Source organism: Cryptotermes secundus, unplaced genomic scaffold (genome assembly GCF_002891405.2).
Source record: "Cryptotermes secundus unplaced genomic scaffold, Csec_1.0 scaffold1016, whole genome shotgun sequence".
NCBI lineage: Eukaryota > Metazoa > Arthropoda > Insecta > Blattodea > Kalotermitidae > Cryptotermes > Cryptotermes secundus.
Genome location: NW_019724759.1, coordinates 796,397 through 820,349, shown reverse-complemented (window position 1 = coordinate 820,349; position 23,953 = coordinate 796,397). Strand labels below are relative to the sequence as shown.

At 37.2% G+C, this 23,953-nt stretch overlaps 1 protein-coding gene across 2 annotated transcripts in view; it reads left to right on the top strand.

Moving 5' to 3' along the window:
* The window catches only part of LOC111863021, a 112,927-nt gene extending 89,571 nt beyond the window's left edge, over positions 1 to 23,356 (top strand). For both annotated transcript variants that reach the window (XM_033750895.1, XM_033750896.1), the window contains 9 exons: positions 75 to 254; positions 1,284 to 1,402; positions 1,744 to 1,920; positions 2,626 to 2,813; positions 3,754 to 3,860; positions 4,293 to 4,562; positions 6,938 to 7,171; positions 20,480 to 20,723; positions 22,865 to 23,356. In XM_033750895.1, the coding sequence (XP_033606786.1) occupies positions 75 to 254; positions 1,284 to 1,402; positions 1,744 to 1,920; positions 2,626 to 2,813; positions 3,754 to 3,860; positions 4,293 to 4,562; positions 6,938 to 7,171; positions 20,480 to 20,703 (1,499 nt within the window). In that variant the 3' untranslated portion in view covers positions 20,704 to 20,723; positions 22,865 to 23,356. The remainder of the gene's footprint in view (positions 1 to 74; positions 255 to 1,283; positions 1,403 to 1,743; positions 1,921 to 2,625; positions 2,814 to 3,753; positions 3,861 to 4,292; positions 4,563 to 6,937; positions 7,172 to 20,479; positions 20,724 to 22,864) is intronic.
* Positions 23,357 to 23,953: the final 597 nt, after the last annotated feature.

Below are 23,953 nucleotides of genomic sequence, written 5' to 3'. Positions count from 1 at the left end.
TATGTAACTTCAATTTTAAAGAACTACTGCTTCTTTGGTGTGCAGTTACTGATGATGTTGAATTACTTATGCAGATGAAGGCAATCAGGCACTCCAAGAGTTCCTTGCAGCACGAAATCCTCGCCAGCAGCATTCCTCGACACTTGAATCATATCTTATCAAGCCAATACAAAGAATCCTTAAGTATCCATTGTTGCTTCAACAGCTGAGGAACCTTACAGACCCACAAGCAGATGAACACCAGCATCTAGTGGGTGAGTGCATATGGATGTTTGGATGAACTAGGGCCACCGCCTTCAAGTGTGGTTCTTGAAAGAAATGCTTCATACTTCTTTCTGAATTAATATAAATCGATGCCCTAGATGGGCCTCCATACGTTTCTTTATAAATCACATTAATTCACAATTGTTTTTTCCGTATTTTAAAATTACAGTAACAAGAATATAAAATGCTTCCTTCATGTACAAGTAACACAAAACGTGTGAGTCTGGTTTGGCTTTCATAAACGCAGTTGTTTCTAATGCTTCCATCTATGGTCTGTTCAACTTTTCTGACCTATGCCTACCTTGGCAAGGATGTAGAATCAATTTTTGAGTAAGGAACATTCACAGGACAGATTCTGTTAGCCTTGATGATAGTAGGGTGATCACGATGATAGTAGAGGACACCTACAGCTTAACGTTGGCTGTGAACCCTTTGGTGGGTATATGAGCTTGCATTCTTCACATTCTTAGGGTTTTACTTCCTGGAAGTGATGTTTTCACTCTGGGAGCAGAGAAACCTACACACAAATATCTGATCATAAATCAAATGCAGAACCCTCTGAATGATAATCCAGTATCATGCCTAAGACCACCAGATCTTCTTTTCTTTCAAATATTTTTCTCTGAAATTTATGTACCTTTAAAATATCTCCATAAATTAAAATTTCAGTAATACATAATATATGTAACTTTTCACAGTGTGAAAGATCATGCACCAGTTCAAAGTTTGAGCTTAATTTTAAAATATAATATCAGGTTTAAACTTCATAGGAATTTTGTTTACAGGAGAATAGCTAGAGCTTATTATCACATGTCACACACATCACACTGGTTTTACTGTAGCATGTGATGAGGAATGTACATTGTATTTGCCTGATTGGATAAATTAAAAAAAAATATATAAATTATAATGTGTGAAAAACTACCACTTCAAATTATCAAGTGGTAAAAGTGACAGTTTTAGCTCAATTCTCACATATATTTACCCCATGCTAAGTCATTTCAAAATTTGTGTTTTAGAGGCCTTGAAAGGCATGGAGAAAGTAGCTGAACACATTAACGAGATGCAGAGGATACACGAGGAATATGGAGCCATCTTTGATCACCTCTTCCGACAGCATCAGAAATCATGTAAACAGGTGAATAACTGTGACTTCTGAGTATATTTAGTTTGCACATATGGATCACTGATCCATAATCACACAGCATTGTTTGAGCAGTGAACCTCTTGCTGAAACAAACCTAAGAGTTTTCTATTTGTTTCATGTTATGAACATGACAACCTCTAATCTGACAAGAAATTGTAATATTTTTATACAATTTCCAGATTATAAAACTCTCTTACAATTTTCCTATTCTCCGAAACCTAATTCTGAAATGTTTGTTCCTAATTAGTCTCATTACTGATTGTGTGCTTTTTTAGTAGCTGAAATTTTGCCATGTTATTGTTAAGTTTTAATGCAACTGCTTTGCTTAACAGCCAATTGATTTGAGTCCCGGTGACCTCCTGTATTATGGAGGCGTGGAATGGCTCAACATTTCAGACTTCCTTGGCAAGATCAAGAAGGGTCTGGAACTGCATGCAATGTGCTTTGTGTTCAAGTCAGCTGTTGTGTTCCTATGCAAAGAGAGACTTAGACAGAAGAAGAAACTCATGGTAAGTTCAGTTCAACTCACTGCAATATTTACCGACATCCTAAGCTTGAGACTAAATCATAATAGGCCTCAGTCCACACAAACACAAATGCTGTCACTGTTTCAGCAAAACATTAAAATTAGACAAAGGAAAAGGAAATAACTGACAAATTACTTTAAAAGCATTCAGGTTTTTGTGGTGGTGGCTACTCAGCCTGTGTTCTTCTGGGTTTTGACGTGATGTATTATTGTGGGTGAATACAAATATATTGGAGGAATATTCTGCCTCCATATTCAGGGTCAAATTCAATAGCATAGGGATGCAGTTAGGTTAAATAGTCACATATGAAGGGGGGTGGTAACTTAGGCCAAGAAAAATGGTGAACTGAATTCCTGTTAACCATTATTGTCAGCCCAGATTGCATTCTCTCTCCTCTGTATAGACCTGAGTGATCACCTTCCTTGCAACCCAGCTGTGCAACATAAACTGTGACCTTGCCATATTTGCTTGGACTCTGAAGACGGTGACAGCAAACACCTCAGAAAAGCTGCTGTCACAAAGCTGTACAAAGCTACAAGCGTCACATTCCAAAAAATCATACTCTGAACAAACATTGGTGTGAAAACGCCAATATTTGTAACTTCTCTTATAACAGCTGTCTCAGGAAATACAAGTTTATACACATTTACAGATATGGTTCATGTTCACTGACTCTTGATTCAACAGGGTGTCACAAGTAAGAGCAGTTCGAGTGAGGTTGAGATCATCAGATATCAAGTTCTGATTCCGGTCACAGAAGTTCAAGTCCGAGCAAGCTCAGCTAAAGACATGGACTCTCATTTCCTGTGGGAGCTTATCCATCTACGCAGCCAGCTTCAGAGACGGTCAGAGAAGGTGTATGTACTGTCCAACAGGTGAGGATCAGTCCTGTTGTTCCACAGAAAACATTCTATTTCTTAGTATTAATTTATTCTTCTTCATTTGATGTCTCTGCTTTTATGTGAGTCATCTTACAACCAAGCCTTTCCATCTGTCTATGTCTTTCCAGACCTCCTCCTCCTTAATTACCTTGTATTACTTATTCGTTCTGCATGATATCTTTTGTATTATGCTGCTCCCATTTTCATCCTTGTATTCCTCTTGGATGAATTCCTTTTACTTTCACATTCCAAACCTTCTTAGGACTCTGTCTTCATTCATTCTTAAAATGTGCTTATACCATCTTATTCATGAGCAAGGATAGCACACTCGGTACAGTGACTGGCTACAGGCTGGATGACCGAAGAGTTAGAGTTCGAGTCCCGGTGGGGCAAGAATTTTCTCTTGTCCACATTGCCTGGACCGCCTCTGGGACCCGCCCAGTCTCCTATCCAATGGGTACCCAGGGCTACTCGTATTTCCACTGGGGATAAAGTGGCCGAGGCATGAAGCTGACCACTCACCTCCAACTAGTGCTGAAGTCAAGAAAACGTGAATCTATACATCCACTCCCGCATATGCCTTCATGGCGTAGTGATTAATTAGTTATGCATAGAAATAACTTTGCCTTACCATCTCATTCTGTTATTTATTAATCTTTCAGTGCATTTATATTTAAATTTCCTCTGACTTTTCCTTATTCTCTCCCCCTGAATTTGTTCTTCCTCCTGTACTTCTTAGGAATTTTACCTCAGCTGCTGTTAGGTGATTAATGTTACCCTTCATCCATTCAAGTGTAATGATACTTCAAAATATTTCATGCAGTGAAATTCACCCATTTAAGCGATGAATGAAAGTATGTTCAAGGAAGAATTTCAGAATTCATCTCTAAGTGACCTTAACATCTGATATATTTTGCTTTCTCTGTATATGCAGCACTGCTGACTTCAGAAATGCCTTCCTCAAGACAGTCCGGCAGATCATCAGAGAAAGTGTGAGGAACATGAGCATTCCAGCGACAAAACCTGGTTCAACAAATACAGGTACAACATCTATCAAACGTTGTAAAAGATTCAACTTAATTCCAGCCATTAGTTACTGTCAACAAATGCATTGGCATTGACATATTGTAAATTTCAATTGGTCAAGTGATGGGATTGGCAGTCAGTACATTAATATACAACCAGCTGCCAATCTATATTATACATGTTACTATGTTATGTATAACTGTGATCCGTATTAATGGTGCTTATTGGTGTCCTAATATTTTGACAGTCTGTGCCTAATGTGTAAGTGTGACCTTCTGGATTTGGCCACACCATATGTTGAAGCCATTCCATTTCCTTGTACACTACAGTCACCAACTTTGTCCCAAGTATGACAGGTGCAATACATGCCAAAACGTTGAGCGGTGTACAGCAGATCATCAGACAAGACTTCATAGCAAAGTGATGGGTGTTCTTTTTGTCTGTGAGGTGCAACCACAGGCACAGGTACCTCATCTGTCGGGAGTACAGCAGCAGCAAATGAGAATGCTTTGCCAACAACTAGTAAAGGTGTTGTCATCCTCCAAGGATCACACACTTTGGGGAAACCCAAGAAACCGCCAAAGGGCCCTCAGAGACACTCTGCAGGGAACATTGATTATGACAACCTTGACACCAGCAGAGATTCTGGGGAGGAAATTCTGCATGCTGGTAGCGGCAGCTTCCGGTCAAGAAGCAAAACTGTTAGTGATGGCACAGGTGGGTGCAATTTTTAATAAGCATTTCTTATTTAGATCTGAACACCATAATCAGGGAACTCTGTTTTGTTTTCAGGAGGTCCTACATTTCTCAGCCAACAAATTAGCTATCCTGAATTTTCTACGATTCTTCTCAGTTTGTCGAGGAAAATGATATAATTTCTTAAAAGAGGTCTCATCCTTCCCAATTCATTAATACCATTCAGCGCATATAACCAATGCAGCTGGGGATCCTAATGACATCTTTCTACTGAGCAAGTAACTTCAAGCAGTTTCTGACTTATAGCCATGAGGGGCTCAGTTTGAATCCTTGATGGGATACCAACTATCATGGCTGAGGATTTTGTGGTTTTCCTGAGTCATTCCAGGGAAATTCCATGATTGTATGTCAACTCGGGCCACACATCTTCCTCCTGCATTCCATCCAATTCATTATACACTAATTATTCAATCACTCAATACTGTAAAGTCTAAGCTATTTACGGTGTCATTAAGCAAACCACAAATAAAAATAAACTAACGCCTTGTTCATTCTATTCATTTTCCTTCCATATCCCCCCTCCTCTATTTGGCTTGCTGTGTCATTCTTCATACAGGTAAAAAGGTAAAGCTATCCCTGGAACAGGCCGTGGAGGCCCACTGTGTTGTGAGACGTTGTGGCCCCCACATTTTCTAGATAATCAAATCACAGATGGCAGTAAGCCTTATGTGCTGGAAGCCCTGTACACCCAGGAAGATTCCTGATACTCATTTCTATGAGAAGCTTAGTCAAGTGACATTCTTCATACAATCTTCTTGCCTGTATTTCTCCTTTATCTTCTCTTTTCCATTCACATCATACAACCAGATCACTTTAATCTTTGTTTTGCAGTATTTCTTTTAAAGATGTTAATCAGTCAGATGTCACAGATATTTAGACAGGCAGACATGTCCCTCTGGTAATACGTGAAATGACTTCCAATATAAGATATTGTCAAAATCAGTGGAATGGTACTTGGGTTCTGAGATGACAAAAAAAAATTGTTTACCTTGAAATCTGTTAGACTTATGGAAGAAACATATTCAGCACAAAATTTGTACCACAGTTCTCTCTGCAACTTTTGTTTGAGACATTTCTTGCTCTGACAAAGATTTAGGGAGCCATGCATCTTAGACTCAAGAGGTGACAAGAAACATACATATACCTTCAAGTAAAGTGACCATTATTTCTGCCCAGTTTTAACCAAACTTTAAGTAACAAACAGTAGAAAGAAAGTAAAGCTATCCCTGTAACAGGCCATGAAGGCCCATAGGGTTGCGAAATGATGAGGCTCCCACATTTTCTCTAGACAATTGGCTCACAGACGGTGGTAAGGTTGTCAACCTTATGCGCCAGCTAACTCTACCTCCCCCAGGAAGATTTCAGGTACTCATTTCTGTTAGAGGCTGAGTCAACTCCAGGGCCATAGTGTGGCTGGAAGTATTAGGTAAATTGAAAAAAATCCACCTCATCGGGACTCGAACCCGCGACCTTCTGGTTTGTAGCATAGTGCCTCAACCAACTACGCTACCACATGCCCCAGCCAAAATTTAAATAGCAATTCAAATTTTAGGTGAAATCTTCCATGTCCAGTAGTTTAACAGATGGACAGACATGACCCCTATATATACCACAGACACATATGCATTCAGGGCTGAACAAACCCACTTACTGTCCCACCTGTGACAAGTGAAAAATCGAGGCAAATAAGTGAAAATATCTTACAATTTCATTGTTAATATTCTATTGTGCTCTTTTTTTAACTTCTCTACAGATATCTGGCAGCAGATTTGAAGAGTAAACGTTATAAAATATATGGGACAGTACTTGCTGTCTGTTACGTGTTGTGTCACAGTATGTAGACTAGCAGTAGAGCAGAATAGCATGAATAGGCGCAGTTTCCGTGTAACATTTTTATCTTACTGGTGAATTGGGTCAGCATTTGTTGATTCCTGTCCTTATTCATTGCCGGTTAATAAAGAGGAAGTGCACATAATGTTTTACAGCTATTAAACAGAACATTTGTTAATTTTAGTACAATAATGTCTCTAAATGATTAGAGATATTCCTTCATTAAACTGTAGAAAATCCAACATTTGAAGGTCATAACAAACTGTTAGTTTCATAAGTACTTCCAGACAGATCTCTTAACTTGTACATTCCAGGCAAATAGATTAGTCTTCTGCAGTTGTTGATGCAACTGAAACTCCTACAGCATAAACAGTGAAAATTTCAATCCCAGAGGACAGTGATCATAATATTCATTGTCTTGAAAAGTGTCTGTAATCTCATTCACTTATGTCATGTAGTCTCAAGTTATGGGCTAAGCTAACTGATGTATTGTGTTGTCATGCCAGAAGAAATCACAACACACCGGTCAGATATTGATAAGAATTGTGACCCTGGCACCAAATCAGAAGGTGAGGAGGAAATGCAGAGCAAGGGAAAGGCAACACTAGGACGTACACCAAACCACCTAAGTCTGAGCACCACGTCCACTCTATCAGCAGGCAGCACAGGAAGTCAGGCACGACTCATCCAGTCCTCACATCAGCCCGAGAACTATCAGCCCACGACAGTGAAGGACCTAGGTAAGCCAACCTGCATGCAGTGCTATCTGTCAGGCAACTACAAGACCGTGTGAACATGCCTAAGTGGTAACTGTGAACATTACTGTGAGGCTCAACTCTTGCTCAGCACAGAGGTAGGTGCTCCTAGTGCCTTGGGGGCAGGATGTGTGTTGTTGAAACTTTAAACTAAAAATAAAAAACTAGTAACCCTTGCAGCTGTCACAATCCTGCAGCAATACTTGTGACAGGGTGGTCAGTGGCATGCGTGCAGGGCATTGGATTGTAACAGCATTATACTCTGTGAGATCTGAGGTTCTTTCAAACAGACAAAGTTAAGTTGGATTTGAAGTTCTCAAAGCAGTGGTTATGAAGAGTATAATCTTCTGGGATATAACGCAGTGTAGTCCATTGAAAGTCAACTGACGTTTTGGAGAATATATCACCTCCATTTTGCCGAGCAAGATACCAGCATGAAAGCAGGTGGCAAGCCTAATAATAAGCTGGACAGAAATTTTATATTATATTGGAAGCAGGAGGGAAATGTAAGAGAGGGCTTCAGTTCCCAGTGGCTCACCATGGGACAGAATGAAACGGGTTTCCTAGACCAACAAATACGTCCCTTTTCAGGGTCTCATAAACTCCTGTTCTTGTCTCCTACTGGTTCACTCGATGGTCATGTGAGAGCCCAGAAGTTTCATACTGTCCCATGGTGAGCCAGTGGGAACTGAGGCCCTCTCTTTCATTTCCTTCATGCTTCCTAAATAATCCAAAAATTCTGGACAGCCGATTACTCAGCTTGCCACCTCCTTTCAAGCTGGTATCTTGCTTGACTTATTCCACCCTGAAGATGGAGTCAGTGTTTCTCCAATATATAGGTTGACTTTCAACGGACTACATGGCGTTATATCCCAGAAGCTGGTACCCTTCAGAGAAATTTAAGATTATAGTTTTCTGGGATGTGTCACAGTTTAGTGTGGTAGATAGGTACCAGTGGTCCAGAGAATACCTCTTTCTTCCCCCCTGAAGCTGGAAGGCAGCAGATTACTTCAAAATATCATTACCTATCTATCAACCTGAATGGAGTCATGTCTCTGGACATTGTAATCTTAATATTATACTAGCATTACCACTGAAATTATGCTCCTCTGTATCATGTGATGCTCAATTACATCAGCAAGATAAAACATGTTACTAAAATTATGGCCTAGAATTTTATTTCTTAAGATTTTTCCTCTCGGTGTTAGCATTACATATTATTCTCTAAACAACATTCATGAGTTTTGTATGCCATATTCAAAATCATGTGTATGTCAGGTAAACATGAACATCATAGTTGCAAGGCTGCTGAGTAAAGGACTTTTGCTTTTATTTTCATATAGGAATAGGGATTCCTGTTATGTTTATAAATGAACATAAATACGTACAAATCAAATTAAATTTAACAGTTGCTGGGAAAACAGATTTATTAAAACTGTTACATTCCCATTATCATTAGCATCATGCTTGCTGTTTATATAGATCTATATAACCTAGAGGCTCTACTTTTCATGTACATACTGTAATGACAGAACATGGTCCCATATTTATAACATCTACCCTTTTACTCAACAAGGGACAATTATCATGCAGAACTCTGCCTCCTGAAATATCCAATGCTCTGTAGATGTGTGAGTTTTGAGGCACATCTTGCTGTCCATATGTGGCTTAGTTTGTGGGTGTACAGTGATCCCTTTTGGTGACTTAAAGGGTATTGTCTTAAGGTAGAGTACATACATGGCATTATTGTTAATGCTGAATAACATATATATACATATACAGGGCTCAACAAATCCAATCATCTGCTTATCTGTGACGGGCGAAAAATTAAAGCAGATAAGTAGAAAAGTCCTTGAATCTTTTGTATAATTCTCGTTTTCTATTTAGATTTCTCTACCAATGCCAAAAAGTCAATTTTAACAGTAAATGATATCTTTTATATATATTATACGTTGTAAGAGACAGTACTTTATATGGTTTATGTGTTATGTGATGATAGGTAGGCTGATATGCAGCGATTGCAGTAGGCACAATTTGTTTGGGGAGTAGAATTTTTGTCTGACTGTTGAAGTTAGCCTACATTTGTTGACCCTTGTACATGCATAATATATATGTAACGGGTGTTATTCATTTTAAGAATCTGTCTTCCTTTAAGTATTTTTGGTTACTGTGTATATATAACAGAAATTCAATGAATCACATGATGTGAGCAGGCAAGATGATGTGGAAGCAAGAGAGACTCATGCCGTGCAGATTCCTTCATTCTCACAAAATGTATATCACGCCAATTATAAATTCGTGGTTATCAAACATACCAAACACACTTATTCTGTGTTTCCACACAATCACCAGACCAGCTGAGGTGTTTGTCTCAGCAATATATCACATGTTTAATTCCCATAGAGAAGAAATAAGGATTGAATATTTGCTCTATCAGCACACCATAACTTTCACCTCATCATCACATCAGAAGTGTTTCTTCAGTGGTCCACAGAAGTGTACATCACAAAGCAGAAGGCAAGATATAACCCTGGGAACTGCTAAAGGACTTGCACAGTGGCATAGGCTGAATGGAAACAGAATAAGTTTGGGAGAAGGATCATTTTCTCTGTGCAAATCAGGGTGTTCCATCAGAATGGCTTCCTTCAGGCACTGTGCCATTCTACAGTAGTGGCTTTCAGTCAATGTTGCTTAATGACCCAACAATGAAAAAGAGAATATCCTGTGCATCCCAAAATTCCACCAACAGCTGCCTTGTAGACTGTTTGGAAATGTCTTGTCCATCCACCCAGATCTTGCCCCAAGTAATTCCCACTGAAAAAGTACTTCAAGGGGAAAACACTTCTGATATGACATGAAAGGTGAGGCGCAAAATAGGTGCAAACACTGATCACTTTTTCCTTCTCCATGGAAATTCTTTATGTGGTGTATTCCTCGGACAAATGCTTCAGTTAATCGGACAATTATGTGGAGATAGAGAAGGTCTATACATTATTCCACGTTCTTTTGGATTTCTATATTTAAGTAGCAAATACAAGTGTAACACACCTTCAGACATAGCTCATTGAACAGCCTATGTATATTGAAACAGGCGACAATGGATATGTTGTTAGAGAAAGTTCAGTTCAGTAAATATGGTAATATTTTTCATTTCCTGCATCCTGTTGTGTTATTATGTACAATTCTTTATTGGAGTCTGTCATAAATTAGCGGTCAAGGTTAATATTACCATAGCTACATGTTTTGGTTTTTAAGCCATCATCAGGCAAAACACATGACTACTATATTCACACACTATTGAACTGCAGTTTCATTGTGATAGTAATGCTGGATACTTGATAACTGTTACATTATAAAATACAAGATATAAACATACAATGAATTATAAACTTATTATAAAAAGAAAGTTATGGAGTAAAATATGGTTAAAAACTCTTCATGTGATATTGCACATCATGAAGTCAGTTGTTGCAATCTTGTTATATTCCCAAGGACATAATATACCATTATGTCTTTTTATAATAAGTTTATAATTCATTGCATTTTTATACCTTGTATTTTATAATGTAACAGTTATCAAGTATCCAGCATTACTATCACAATGAAACTGCAGTTCAATAGTGTGTGAATATAGTAGTCATGTGTTTTTCCTGATGATGGCTTTAAAAGCCAAAACATGTAGCTAAGGTAATATTAACCTTGACCGTTATGTTGTTGTCTTATGACGGACTCCAATAAAGAATTGTAAATATGGTAATACATATGTAGATACAAAGAACTGTATTCATAGTATTAGTCTTAGTTGTTTTCCACATGTTGCCAGAAGGTGGAAGTGAAAGTGATCTATACATCTTGCCACTGCATTATTGACACAGTTTCATAGGTCTCAATTCATAGCAATAATATCATACGGGGTCTGTGCTTCAGTTATGCATTGGCAGAGATATAATGATATTATTTAGAAGTCAAACTTGTACATTTAAATTTTATGATAAATTTGAATATTGGAATGAAATGTACTAAGAGACAACTGTCAACAAATTAAGAAAAGATTAAGTACAAGTGTGTTTTTCTGTATATTCAGCTAGCCAGTAATACTAGTGATGGTCTCTGGGAATTCCTAGAGTCTTCCTCAATATAGAAGCACTATGACAAACCAGTTGGTGTGCAGTTAATTTCTTGAGGGCAAGCATTATCCTCCACAGTGGACAAGAGTGTCTGCCATAATAAGTGCTTTAATTTTTCTGGAAAAAGGGTTGCAGTACTCACAAATCAAAATAGATTAATTTAGGCCCATTCTTTGCCTACTTCTTCAGAGATGTATATGTTCCATACTGAATGCATTCAGTATATCTATCATCATGTGACTGTTTTTTAAGAACACTGTTATTTTATATTTAGTACTGGTAAGAGTTTTATGAAACAATGGGAATTTTTGCTGTGTGCTGTTGTGTACTGCCAGAAAAACACTGGCCCTATTTATCACAGCCATATCATATTCTGAATTTCCAATGCTGGGAATTACATAAGTAAATTCATTTTCTAACTGATGGAGAAAAATGTCGATGCAGTTACTGTGTCCGCTGATATTACAGGTATGCTTTTACTTGAAGAACTACAATGGTTCCATTATTTAGTAATAACATTAAATTTAGTGTGTTGTGCTTGCTGTACTTTCTGATATGCATTGCATGAAATGCTGAATGATGCTCGAGGGACAAGTATGATCAAGAAATTCCTGTCATGTCAGCAGTGCACATTCTTGGCAGATGTTCTTACTTCTCCTTTTAATATTTCGCATCTCTAAACAATACAAATGTGATATGTACGATAAAAGAGTAATATCCTTACTTTGTAACCAGAAAAGTGTCAGATCAGAATTCAAGTTCCCAACTTAAAAGATGTGACATGTTTTTCATTTCATGCATCCTATTGTGTTATAATACACAATTTCTTTATTAAAACCATCATAACACAACTATATTATGGTCAGTGCCAAGTTTGCCTCTGATTTTAAAATAGTTGTGTTGTGACAGTTTTAATAAAGAAATCGATGTGATATGTGCTGTCTTGTCAAGGATATAGCACATCTCATGGGATGGTGATAGATGAGTTGGAAAAATAGCAGAACAAAACCGAAAAATAAAAATCAGAGAGAAACCTGCTCCATTGCATCAAAGGGGCAGACTTAAAATGAGTTTTGGTTTTTGTTGAACAGCTCAATATTTTGAGTATTTTAGTTCCCTTGGCCATAGGGTCTGCATAATTGTGAGGTCTGGTGAAGCTGCACAATTTTACATGACAGCCCTCACATTTTATTTTGATTTTGATAGAAAATATAATGCACTCTTTAATTATATTTCACATTGCTTAAGAAAAGTAGAAAGCCCTGCAGGCTGATATATCTGTCAAGGTGTTCTTCCTGTCTTTTTTCCTAATTAACTTGCCAACCAGGGAACTTAAAGTCAGTATGAAGACTTGATTCCAATTTAAATTCTATCAACTACAAAAATTTCACAGCCAGGAAATATGTATGATGGAGGCACTACATGAGAGTTCAGATAGGTTTTCAGGGTAGTGACTATGAAGATTAATGTAGCCTGGGATGTGGTGCTGTTAATTTGGTAGATAAGTATCAATGCTTCAAAGTAACCTGCTGCCTTTATCATCAGGGGAGAAGAGTCCTGCGAAATGTTGGTATGTATCTACCAAACTATATGATATTTCAATCCAGAAGAGAGTCATCTTTAATAGAAAGATCATGGTTCACAAGTTTTGTTAAGAAAATATATATTTCAAAAAGGTTATTGAATATTTAATTAAGTAAATGAAGTAGAATGATATGACAGCGCTGCAAATTAAAAATTTTCTGGGCAAAGTAATATCAGCCTCAGGGTAGATAGAGAATGCTCAATGAATTTTATATAAAACTAGTTTTTGTATGTACTAAAAATATAAATGTTTAAATAACCTCAAGTTCTTTTTTATTGAGTTTGACGAATTTAACAAAGTTTGTAATTTTGAGATTGAATTACACAGTATGAGCATGCCATGAAAATTATTGTCTCTTCTGATTCATATTTTCAAATACTGCATATGGACTAACAAAGTTTCCCAGATAAGGCTCTGCCAGGGTTAGGAATATATCCAGCCAACTTAAGTATATTTATAAGCCCAAAATTTCAATATCTGTTGCTTTATATCATATAACTCCATCCTAAGTGCAAACTATATTTATAGGTCTTTCGTTTTGTTCCTCTCTATATACTACATGTTTCGGCCCCAAACGGCCATCATCAGGTGTATACACTCACATATCTGTTATACTGCACTTATTTATAACATTTAAAATTTAAAAACATAGGTCTTCCTGATTAGCACTTATAAAATCTTCGGTTCTAATTTGAAATCCTTTAAAAATTTTTTCTCTAAATTTTAAATTTTAAAAATGTCAGGGTTACTCGCCCTATGTCTATAGTGCTACAGCGGCTTCTTCTTGTTTCTAGTATTGTATAGGTGTTATCTGTAATATACAAATATTCATATTATTAATAATGTAAGTAATGTTTTCTTATGTGTTTATACTGTTATTTGTACTTACTCTGTGTAGTCTTGTTGTGTGCGTGCCGCTGCTTATCTTTACTACGTGTGCTGTCTAATGTATTGTGTGCTGTGTTTTATGTTGGTGAGTGTAGGAGGGGATTGGGTATTGGGGAGAGGGAGATACCGTTAGTCTGTGTAGATTTCGTGTATTGTTTGATATATGGGATTGTGTGTTTCTATGTGTGTGTCATTCATGCGTAGACCTTCCTTACTTATTTTATATATATATATACATACATTATTTCTATAATGTATTCAAATATCTGCCCTTCTTTCACGTTGTTACAACTTCCATTACCTCTGACATTTTTAAAATTTAAAATTTAGAGAAAAAATTTTAAAGGATTTCAAATTAGAACCGAAGATTTTATAAGTGCTAATCAGGAAGACCTATGTTTTTAAATTTTAAATGTTATAAATAAGTGCAGTGTAACAGATACGTGAGTGTATACACCTGATGATGGCCGTTTGGGGCCGAAACATGTAGTGTATAGAGAGGAACAAAATGAAAGACCTATAAATATAGTTTGCACTTAGGACGGAGTTATATCATATATCGTATAAAGTGCAACAGGAAGCTTAAATATAATATCTGTTGCTTATATAGTGAAATCTCCATTTACAGTTTCTTTGGAAAGCAGTGGATTTGAACATTAAGCCAAGAGGAAATTTAACACTTGGGTTACGGACTTTGGATTATTGAAATTGAACGTTGAATCAGAGTAACACCAAAACTGAGGAACATTAAATGGAGGTTCCACTATAATTCTATTTAAGTCTAATTATCACATTTTCTTTCCGGATTTCATTTATCATATTCTGAAGATGGGTTGGTGATATTAATATGTGAGGTTTGACGTTGTCACAGCAGTAACTAAGACTATTACTGCCTTCTGGGATGTGACACAAATTAGTCTTGTAGAAATGTACCAACATGTTGAAGGCATCTGCTATCTCCATCTTCAGAAAAAAGGAGTCAGTCATCCCTAAGACAAAGGCTGTAGGTCCCTCCAAAACAGCACCTTTTCACCAAACTACATGCTCTTACATGTCAGTAATCTTCACATTAACCTGTTTATAAAATAATGCATTTGAGTAATTAAGATTCAAACATACTGAATTTTTAAAATGGATCACAGCAAAAAATTGAGATACCATGATTTGCCTATCTTCATAAAATCTTCAGGTTTCAAAAGGTTTGTGGTGGTCTGTAATTTCTGGAAGAGTCTTAGATTTCTTCTCTTCACCTTTAGAAGATAATTATAATAACAACAATAAAATTGTGTTTTTAAGGTTCCATGTATTCTGTAGCCGATCAGCTACCAACACGCTAATTGACCAAAGACCCAACACCAATATTTGATACGCCTGAATATTTACTTGAGGATGCACAATTTGTGTATTTCCACAAAATTACTAGATCCTCTGTTATTAAAGAGAGAAAAATGCAGAAAATAGTTTTCAGTGCTTCCAATCTTGATTTGCAATTACTATGTATAATGTTGGTAATAGATTCAGAGAAAAGGTTGAGAAATTACAGATAATCTCATGTCAGGAAATTAAAGAGCAGGATAATGCATGTTTAGGGTTTGCGAAGAGCTAGATAGCTCAGTTGATACATTGACTATTCTATGAGCTAAACAACCAAGGAATCAGGATTTGATTCCAAATAGGACCAAGAGATATTTCTCTTCTCCACAGCATCCAGACCAGCTCTTGACCCCACCCAGCCTCCTAGTCAAATGGTATCAAGGGCTCTTTCCCCAGAAGTAAAGCATCTGATGCATGAAGCTATACCTCCCCTCCTCCACATGTCTTCATACCAAGGTGCTTAATTAATCAAATGGATTTTATCTTCTTTTGTTGTTAGGATTTGCAGATGCTATATAATACTTGTTTAATACAGAATACATAAGGATAATAGGATAATCTTAAGTAAAAGGTTTATTTTTTGAAGAGATGATTGTAGTTTTGCTTAAGGAATGACTGTTGCCAAATGTACAGTACATGTGTGATTAAGCAGTGTTTCTCTTTCTTGCAAGCGGTGTCATTATTTGTAATATTTTGTGGCTAACAGTGAATGCTGTGCTTGTGAACAGCAATAACAGGGCAAAATAAAGTTCAGAATAACATTTAAAGTGGACTGTATTTGAGAAATTTGTCCTACTAGTCAATGAATTTTATTTTAATTTTTATGTCCCTCTCTGAAAACCTGAGGATTAAAATATATTAACTATAATTTTACACATTGTTTTGTATGTGTATGAAACTCTGAGGAATGGATACAAATTGAGGGTATCTGAGTACAAAGCACTGTGGAGGTTTCTTGGCCCTATGACAGTGAAGTACCAGAATGAAATAAATTATGTAATAAGAAGCTTCATACTTTTCAGCATGATTAAACTAAGCATAATGAGATATGTGACACATGTTGAATACAAGCACTAAAATCCTCTTGAGCAATCAGCCTCATCATGTTTTGGAAACTTACTTCCCCCCCTTCATCAGGGTAACAGACATCAACTGTGATATGATTAACAGAGAACACGTAGTGAGACTAATGTTCTTAGCTAAACCATGAGATGCCTTATCACCTGAGAAGATTTCACTGCAACTGAATTCAGTTTCTAGTCAATCATTCTGCAGATTTATATCCCCCTTGCTCTGTTTGTAAGATTCTTAATTTAGACAGATATTAATCATGAAGAGACCTACAGAGGTGGGGCATTTTCTATGGTCATTGTTCACTTTTTGTGTTTTAATACTACAAATTTCTTAAATTACATATACAAAGGATGAAAAGGTAAAGTTATCCCCGAGATTAATTAACTAAGCACTGTTTCATGATGACATATAAGGGAATAGAGGTACAGCTCTGCCATTTCTAACCTCAGCAGTAGATGGAGGTGAGTGGTCAGCTTCATACCCTTGCCCCTTTACCCAGGGAAAACAGCCCCTATACCAAGTGTATAGGAGTCTGAGTGGGCCCTGGAGTCAGTCTGGACGTTATGAAGAAGATAAGAATCCCTTGCACCTATCAGGAACTGAACCCCGACTCCTCAGTCATCCAGCCCGTAGTCCAGTGGCTATACCAACTGACCTATTCTGGCTCCTGTACAGAGGATAAAGCCCAAAGAAAATTCCATAACAATTACAATACACCACTCTCAAAAACTAGTATAAGAGTAAAACAAACTAACGATTGTGATTATATTAACCAAAAACAAATGTTTTTACAAAGATGGTTAAATTAAATAATAAGTAGGAACATTACAGTCTCATGGGATGTGACACGTTGCAGTGTGGTAGATATATAACAGTGATTAGGAGGAGCATATCACCTCCATCCCTGATGACAGGGGCAGCAGGTTCCTTTGAACTGTGACACCTACGAGTATCTATGACACTGTATGGCATCACAACCCAAATGGCCATAATATTCACATTCTCTGCCATGGGAATCTAAAATTTCACAGACTGCTTAAAAAATTGCCATACCCAAAAATTTCATAAGAATGTGAACAATTCGGACATAATCGAAGCAGAGAATTATGAATTGTAAATGGCGTTAGGTAATAATCAAAGTCTACTTTGTCCACCTAGTTTGTATTTTTATAGCTGAACTTCATAATTTTGTCAATATGTAAGATAAAATTGTGGATAATACAGGATAACAAATTGTGAGTCAGTAGACACAACATTACTGTCTTCGCCTGCTCAGACACTGGAGTCATGGATTCGAAGCCCACTCAAGGCATGGATGTCTATGTGTGTTTATTCTATGCTTGTGTTGTCCTGTGTAAGTAGCTGCCTTGTGATGGGTTGATCGCCCATCCAAGGAGTCCTACTGACTGTCCTAAGATTAAGAAAGTTAAGTGAAACATAGCGTTTCATGGATGCCCTATGCTCCAAAGTGGGAGCAACAGGGAAAAGAGAGAGAGCGAGATACACACACACACACATTAGTGACCTGTGTAAGGAAGTGTTCCTTCGTTTACATACAAGAAATTGAAGACCATAGAAAACCTCAGTCATGGTAGCCAGCATGGGGGATTGATTGATTGATTGATTGACTGACTGACTGACTGACTGACTGACTGACTAATTGATGGTGAGCCCTGCATGAGATAAGAGAGGTGACTGATAACTCTTTGCTGTTTGTTAATGGCCTATTTAAACGGACTGCGTATAGATCATAAAAATTTCATTGACTTTCTCTTCATGCAGCAAACATTACAGAAATCTCCACCTTGATACATGTCAGTTTTGTAAAATGTATTCTGTGAGATTTGAGGTCCTCATGAATTGAATGTAAAAGATTGGAGTATTGTGGAATGAGACACCCATCTACATGGCATCGCATCCCAGAACTGTAATCTTAATATTTATTCTCTTATTACAATACCTAGAAAGGATATACTTATGTGAAAGTGTTTTCTTAAAAGTCCCTTCACTAGGCTAAAGTAGATCAGATGTAGCATATTATTGGTACAAAGAAACAGACATGCAAACTCCAGTTTGAAATAAACAACAAAAATTATGCCAGTAGTTGTGTGGTACTCTAAAGTAGTAATGACTAATTTTATCAAATTGACCTCACAGAGTGGGTGGTCTTTCTCTTTGCCTAAAGACATGGCCGGCCCCCATATTATTTAAAATATGTATTCATGCAATGGACTATGTAAGGGGTTCTCAAATTTCATGATACTGCAACTGCTAAAATAATGCATAATTTATGCAACCCCTCCCGTCTCTATTGGTCAGTGAAAAGTGTAGTTCTGCACACTGTTGCAGGTCCCTATCAGGCTATACAGTGACAGCAGGAACCTAAATAGCTATACAGCCTCTCTACACTTACAGTAAGCTTCAAAATGTTCTTGCGCAGCCATAAAAAGTGCAGTTTTGCACATTGTTGCATGTCCCCATCAGGTTGTATGCTGACAACAAAACTTAAATGGTCTTACAGCCTCTCTGCACATGTACATTCAGCTATAAAATGTTCCTGTACAGTTACGAAAAAAAGTGCACATATTTTGCCAGGTTCAGTTACATTTTCTGAAAGCATTTATATTTAATCTTACTGACTTGCCAAAACTTTATTGGGAAACAACTGTGTTTTAGATAATTTTTTAGAACTTGGCAGTTCCTCTTATAGTAGGTGGCGACCCCAGAGAAACCTTGGGTTATATCAAAAGTAAGTATTCTAATGATCAAGTATTTCTGCACTGAACAGGTAAGATTTAAAATGTATTTAAGATTTTGTGAATAATGAAAGATAATACTGGTTTATAAGTTCCTAATAAAATTATAATGCATACAACACTTACAGGAACCCAGCTTTTCATAAACTGTTATACAATAAGGTAAAAATAATAACTACCTATGTAATCTGCTAATATTTACTGGCACATCAATTATATTTTGTGACTGCTGTACAGGTTTTATTTGTTACCATAATCATCATCGCATCATCTTCATCATAAACTTTGTCATATTATTTGAATTATTCGTGTATGTATTTAGTTGCCTGTTGTATATAAAGTTTATTTCTTATATATGTACATATAGTATAATAATGAAAAGTCCCCAGAAAGAGAAACACTGCCAGATGACCAGTCTGTCAGTAAACAAAACGTTTTCCCTGTTGGTTCAATAATTGAATCTTAAATCCATTAGTTATTAACCTGTTCATGTATACAAAATAATACTTAAACCAACTGTAATGAAGATAAACTTGTAATGAGATAAATGCAGAAATGTATGTAGAAGAACAGGTTTTAGATAAGAATTTAGTTGAAGAGTGCTGGCACAATGTAAACACAAGAATCTTCCAATAAAATGGTTACTGTTGTGTTTGATCTCATCATTTTAAGCAAAGCAAAGGATAATGAGTTTTATTACATTAATATCACCAAGCACTAACAAAAAGGCTCGTCATTACTGTCAAGTTATCCTTTCTGCGTTGAGGTATGTTCATGCATTCCAAACTTGAAGGCACTTGGTTCTGCCAAAAATTTGGTTAGGTTAGTGTAGTTTTCAATTTGGAGTGGTGACATAAAGGTATTGGGAAGAGTAAGATGAACATGGAGGTACTATACTGTTCACCATGAAAACATCTGCTATATATCATGTGGGATATTGAATTAATATATTTGTTCAGTTATATACTTATACATTTATTTATTTATTAAATGATGGTGTTTTATTAGAATTGGCACAGCCACTTTAAGAATGGCAGTGTAGCGAGGCAATTTATTTCTTCAGAATGAACATTATCATCAGTGCTTCAAACAAAGTCATATCTTTCTCTCTCAGTCACATTTTCAAAATATTACTAAACACCTAGCATACCTCAGAGAATCACAGATATGATAATTGGACAGTAGACCATTATAATTTGAGGCCTTGGTATTGTGATGCTTTTTGCATGGTAAATCACTGCACAAGGCTTTTCCCCATCCTACTGCTTGCATAACTGATCCACAGCATTTGCAAAAAGCTTTATGTCTATGTCTGTTGGTTTTCATACATTCCAAACACATCAAAAGATATGTTGTCTGTTTTTATCATTGATGTCACTGTATGTTGTGCTATAAAGTGGTGAAGAATAATATTCAAAATTATCCATGAACAAATACACTGAAGTGTAAATACACAAAACGCTAACTGGTTGACTTTCTCTGGTTGTAGGGTCGCCAGTGTGGAAACCAAGAGACATGGTAGGCCTAGGCGAAGCAACCACTCTTCCCCGCAAGGGCAAATCCTCCTCAACATCCTCTTGTTCCGAAACCACAACCACTAGGGACCGTGAGCGTTGTTTAGTGTACGACTTTCCTATTGTGAGAAAGACAGAAGGCTCCACCAGCACACATGAAACTTCCTCATCCTCATCAACTAGCACGCAGCAGCCATGAAGAAGTGCTCTACTTTAAATGTAGGTAACTAGGCAACAAATATTTAGGACACTACAATTAACAGATTTATGGAAAAGCCTTGAAAATTCATCATGCATTTTCTTGTTATAACAACTATTTCTTTTGAACTGTGCAGTCTGGCATTTAAAGGAGATGCAGTGTCATGTAGTTTGAAATAAGACTTGCTCTCTCCATCTTCAAGGCAAAACAGTGAAACACTCTACTACTCTGACGATGGAAACAGCAGGTTCCTCACAAACATCGGTATCTGTCTACCACAGTCAAATATGTCCCAGAAGACAACGAGCTGCATAGTCACTGCTACATGAACCTAATATGTAGCATGTTAATTCCTCCATGTTGCATACACAGTGCTCCCTGGAGCTGGTAGCCAAAAAAACTTCTTGTCCTCATCGAAGGGGCAGCTCATATCTGTGCTGTCCTCAGAATAGCCTTTAACTAAGTCTCCTTGAGTCTTCATCTTATACTTTGATTTGTAGTTTTATAATTTCATACAGGGATAGCTTAGTCGGTATAGCAACTGGCTACAGGCTGGACAGTTGAGGGGTAGGAGTTCAAGACCCAGTAGGGTTCGGAATTTTCTCTTCACATCACCCAGACCAGTTCTGGGGTCCACCCAGCCTCCTATCCAATGGGTACCAGGGCTCTTTCCCCTGTGGTAAAGCGGCCGGAGCGCGAAGCTGATCATTCACTTCCAGCTAGTGCCAAAGTCAAGAAAATATGGATCTCTACATCCACTTCCCCATACGCCTTCATGGCATAGTGCTTAATTAGTTAAGCACAGGGACAACTTTACCTTTACCCATTACCTGTCTTAACCAGTTACATCTGTGAGACCTATCTGCCTGTTTCTACATGCCGTACTCTCTTTTACTCAACAGGTAGCTCTCATTATACAAGCTTTCATTGTTCACGTTTTCGTTTACCTGTTGTTTTATTTCTGTGTCAAGAGGAGAATGACTGTGTGAACCACAGCCATGGTCAAAGCTGCTGCACATGCAGTGAGTTGTGCAGACCGTTTCTCTAACCTGCCTCGTCACTTTTACTCCACCATATCATGTTGTGGTCCTTCTTCACCGTGCTCAGTGTTTGTTCACTGTTCTTCCTGTTTTGCAGTTTTCATGAATGCAACCCCCATGTATAATGAAATTCACCTATATTACCATCATTAGATTCTCAAGCATATCAGTATTTGCTTCTTTATCTAATCATGCATGTCTACTCAAGATCATTAAAATCCTCATTCTTTTGTTTCTAACCTTCATTGTATGGTTCAGCCAGTATTTTGTATAATTTCAAGTATACATCCTGAACATTGATGAAAGTTTCTGTAAATCATACCATTAATACAACTGTTTACATCTTTATCTTCCAAATCTCTCCTGCTATTTTGGTCTATTATATTAGATTTCTCATATTTATCGTGCAGCACAATTTCAATGATATAAGTTTTGTTGCTTTTATGGTGGTGTCTGTTCAAGTTGCTGTCTTCTGGTGGATTGTTATACCATGTAATCTTGCTGGTGAGTAGCAAACTTTTTGAGGAACACGCTGCTTTCATCTTCAAATTTCAAGTCTGTAGGGAGAAAAATTGGCTCAGCTGTAAAGGCAGCTTGCAAGGAAGGTTGTCACCCAGACCCAAGGGATGGGTAAGGAAGAGAAAACAAAACCAGGCCAGTGGGAAAATTGGGTAAAAGAACGGCCCTTTTAAGCAGCATAGTGATTTTTTTATTAAGGCTTGAAATGGAATAGTGAATAAAAATGGCTCTTTCTGTGATGCAATATTGTTTTCAAGAAGAAATATGGATTGCAAGAAAAGGTACCTAAAAACTGTAAGTGCCCTTGAAGCAACCTTGGCTCAGTCAAACTACTACAGAGTGAACATATCGCGCAATGAAGGAATTGTAACAACCTTTTCCTATCAGAAAAATGGGCTAATAATACATTGGCAACTGACAATTTAACATGCAAACTGGTCATTTAAAATTCTGGCAACACAGCCCTGTTGAAAGCCATATTAGTTTTATTTTGACATGAGCTGAGTTTATGCTGTGTCATACTGAAGAGCCTGAACTGCAGCACAGTGGCTTGTAATCAATCAGCAGGATTATCGCTCGTTGAATTTCTGTCTCAATTGCAGGAAACAGTAAGCATGCCAAGTGCCAAGGTGTATCCAGAATGGTTATGAATGTGTGAGTTCAAGAATGAGCACCTCCCCACATGATGCAGTGTGTTTAGTGAAAATAAGTGGATAAAGAGCATACAACAAAATTAATTTTGGTTTCATTATTACAGTAATGATACAAATTCAGGAGTTTCTGTTTTTAAGATTGTAGTGCCTAAGATTGATCTCAAATGGAACAGAAGATATGTAAGTGTATGTTGATTTGTGGCACCTGATTTCCCTGTGAACTGAATGAAGTTCAGGTAACCATTTGTTTTAAAGAACTGCTCAATTAGTAGACCATTCTAGCATGCTATCAGACTGCAAGCATCAGAGCAAATTACCAGAAGAGCGTCTTCCTCAATACTGTTAAGGTAAATAAATGTAGAGCTATATCCCTGTAACAGGCTGTGGAGGCCCTAAAGGTTGTGAGATGTCAAGGCTTCCACATTTTCTAGACAATCGGCTCACAGATGGTGGTGAGGTTAACAGCCTTACACTCCAGCCGCCTTTTACCCCCCTCCCCCCGAAGATTCCTGGTACTAATTTCTGTTAGAGGTTGAGTAGACCCGACGGCCATAATGTGACTGGAAGGATTAGGTCAACTTAAAAAATCCGATGACCTCAATGGGAATCAAGCCCGTGACCTTCCATTTAATTAAAGGTATATTTCAGATCAATACTGGGCATTATCTAATTGTAATCACTTAATTCTTTTGATTCTGCAATTCATTTTTACCATAATTTCATTAAGCACGAAAGGTGTATTTGTGATGTCGAAGGCAAGAGGGTTGGTTAGAAGGAAAGTTTAATACAACTGAGTATATCATGCAGGGATGTATTCGTCATGCCTCACTCTGTCAGCAGGGGCAATGAGGCGCCTTATTTAAAACAAAACATCTCATAATGCAGTAACACTGAAAATAACATGCAAACTTATATAATTTGCTAAGAAGAAATATTTCATTTCAAACTTCCCTTTTCCTTTCCTAAAAGGAAACACATTTATTTAACAACAAAGTTGTATGTGTAGGAATATAAGTGCACAAGAAGTGCTGTGTGTGT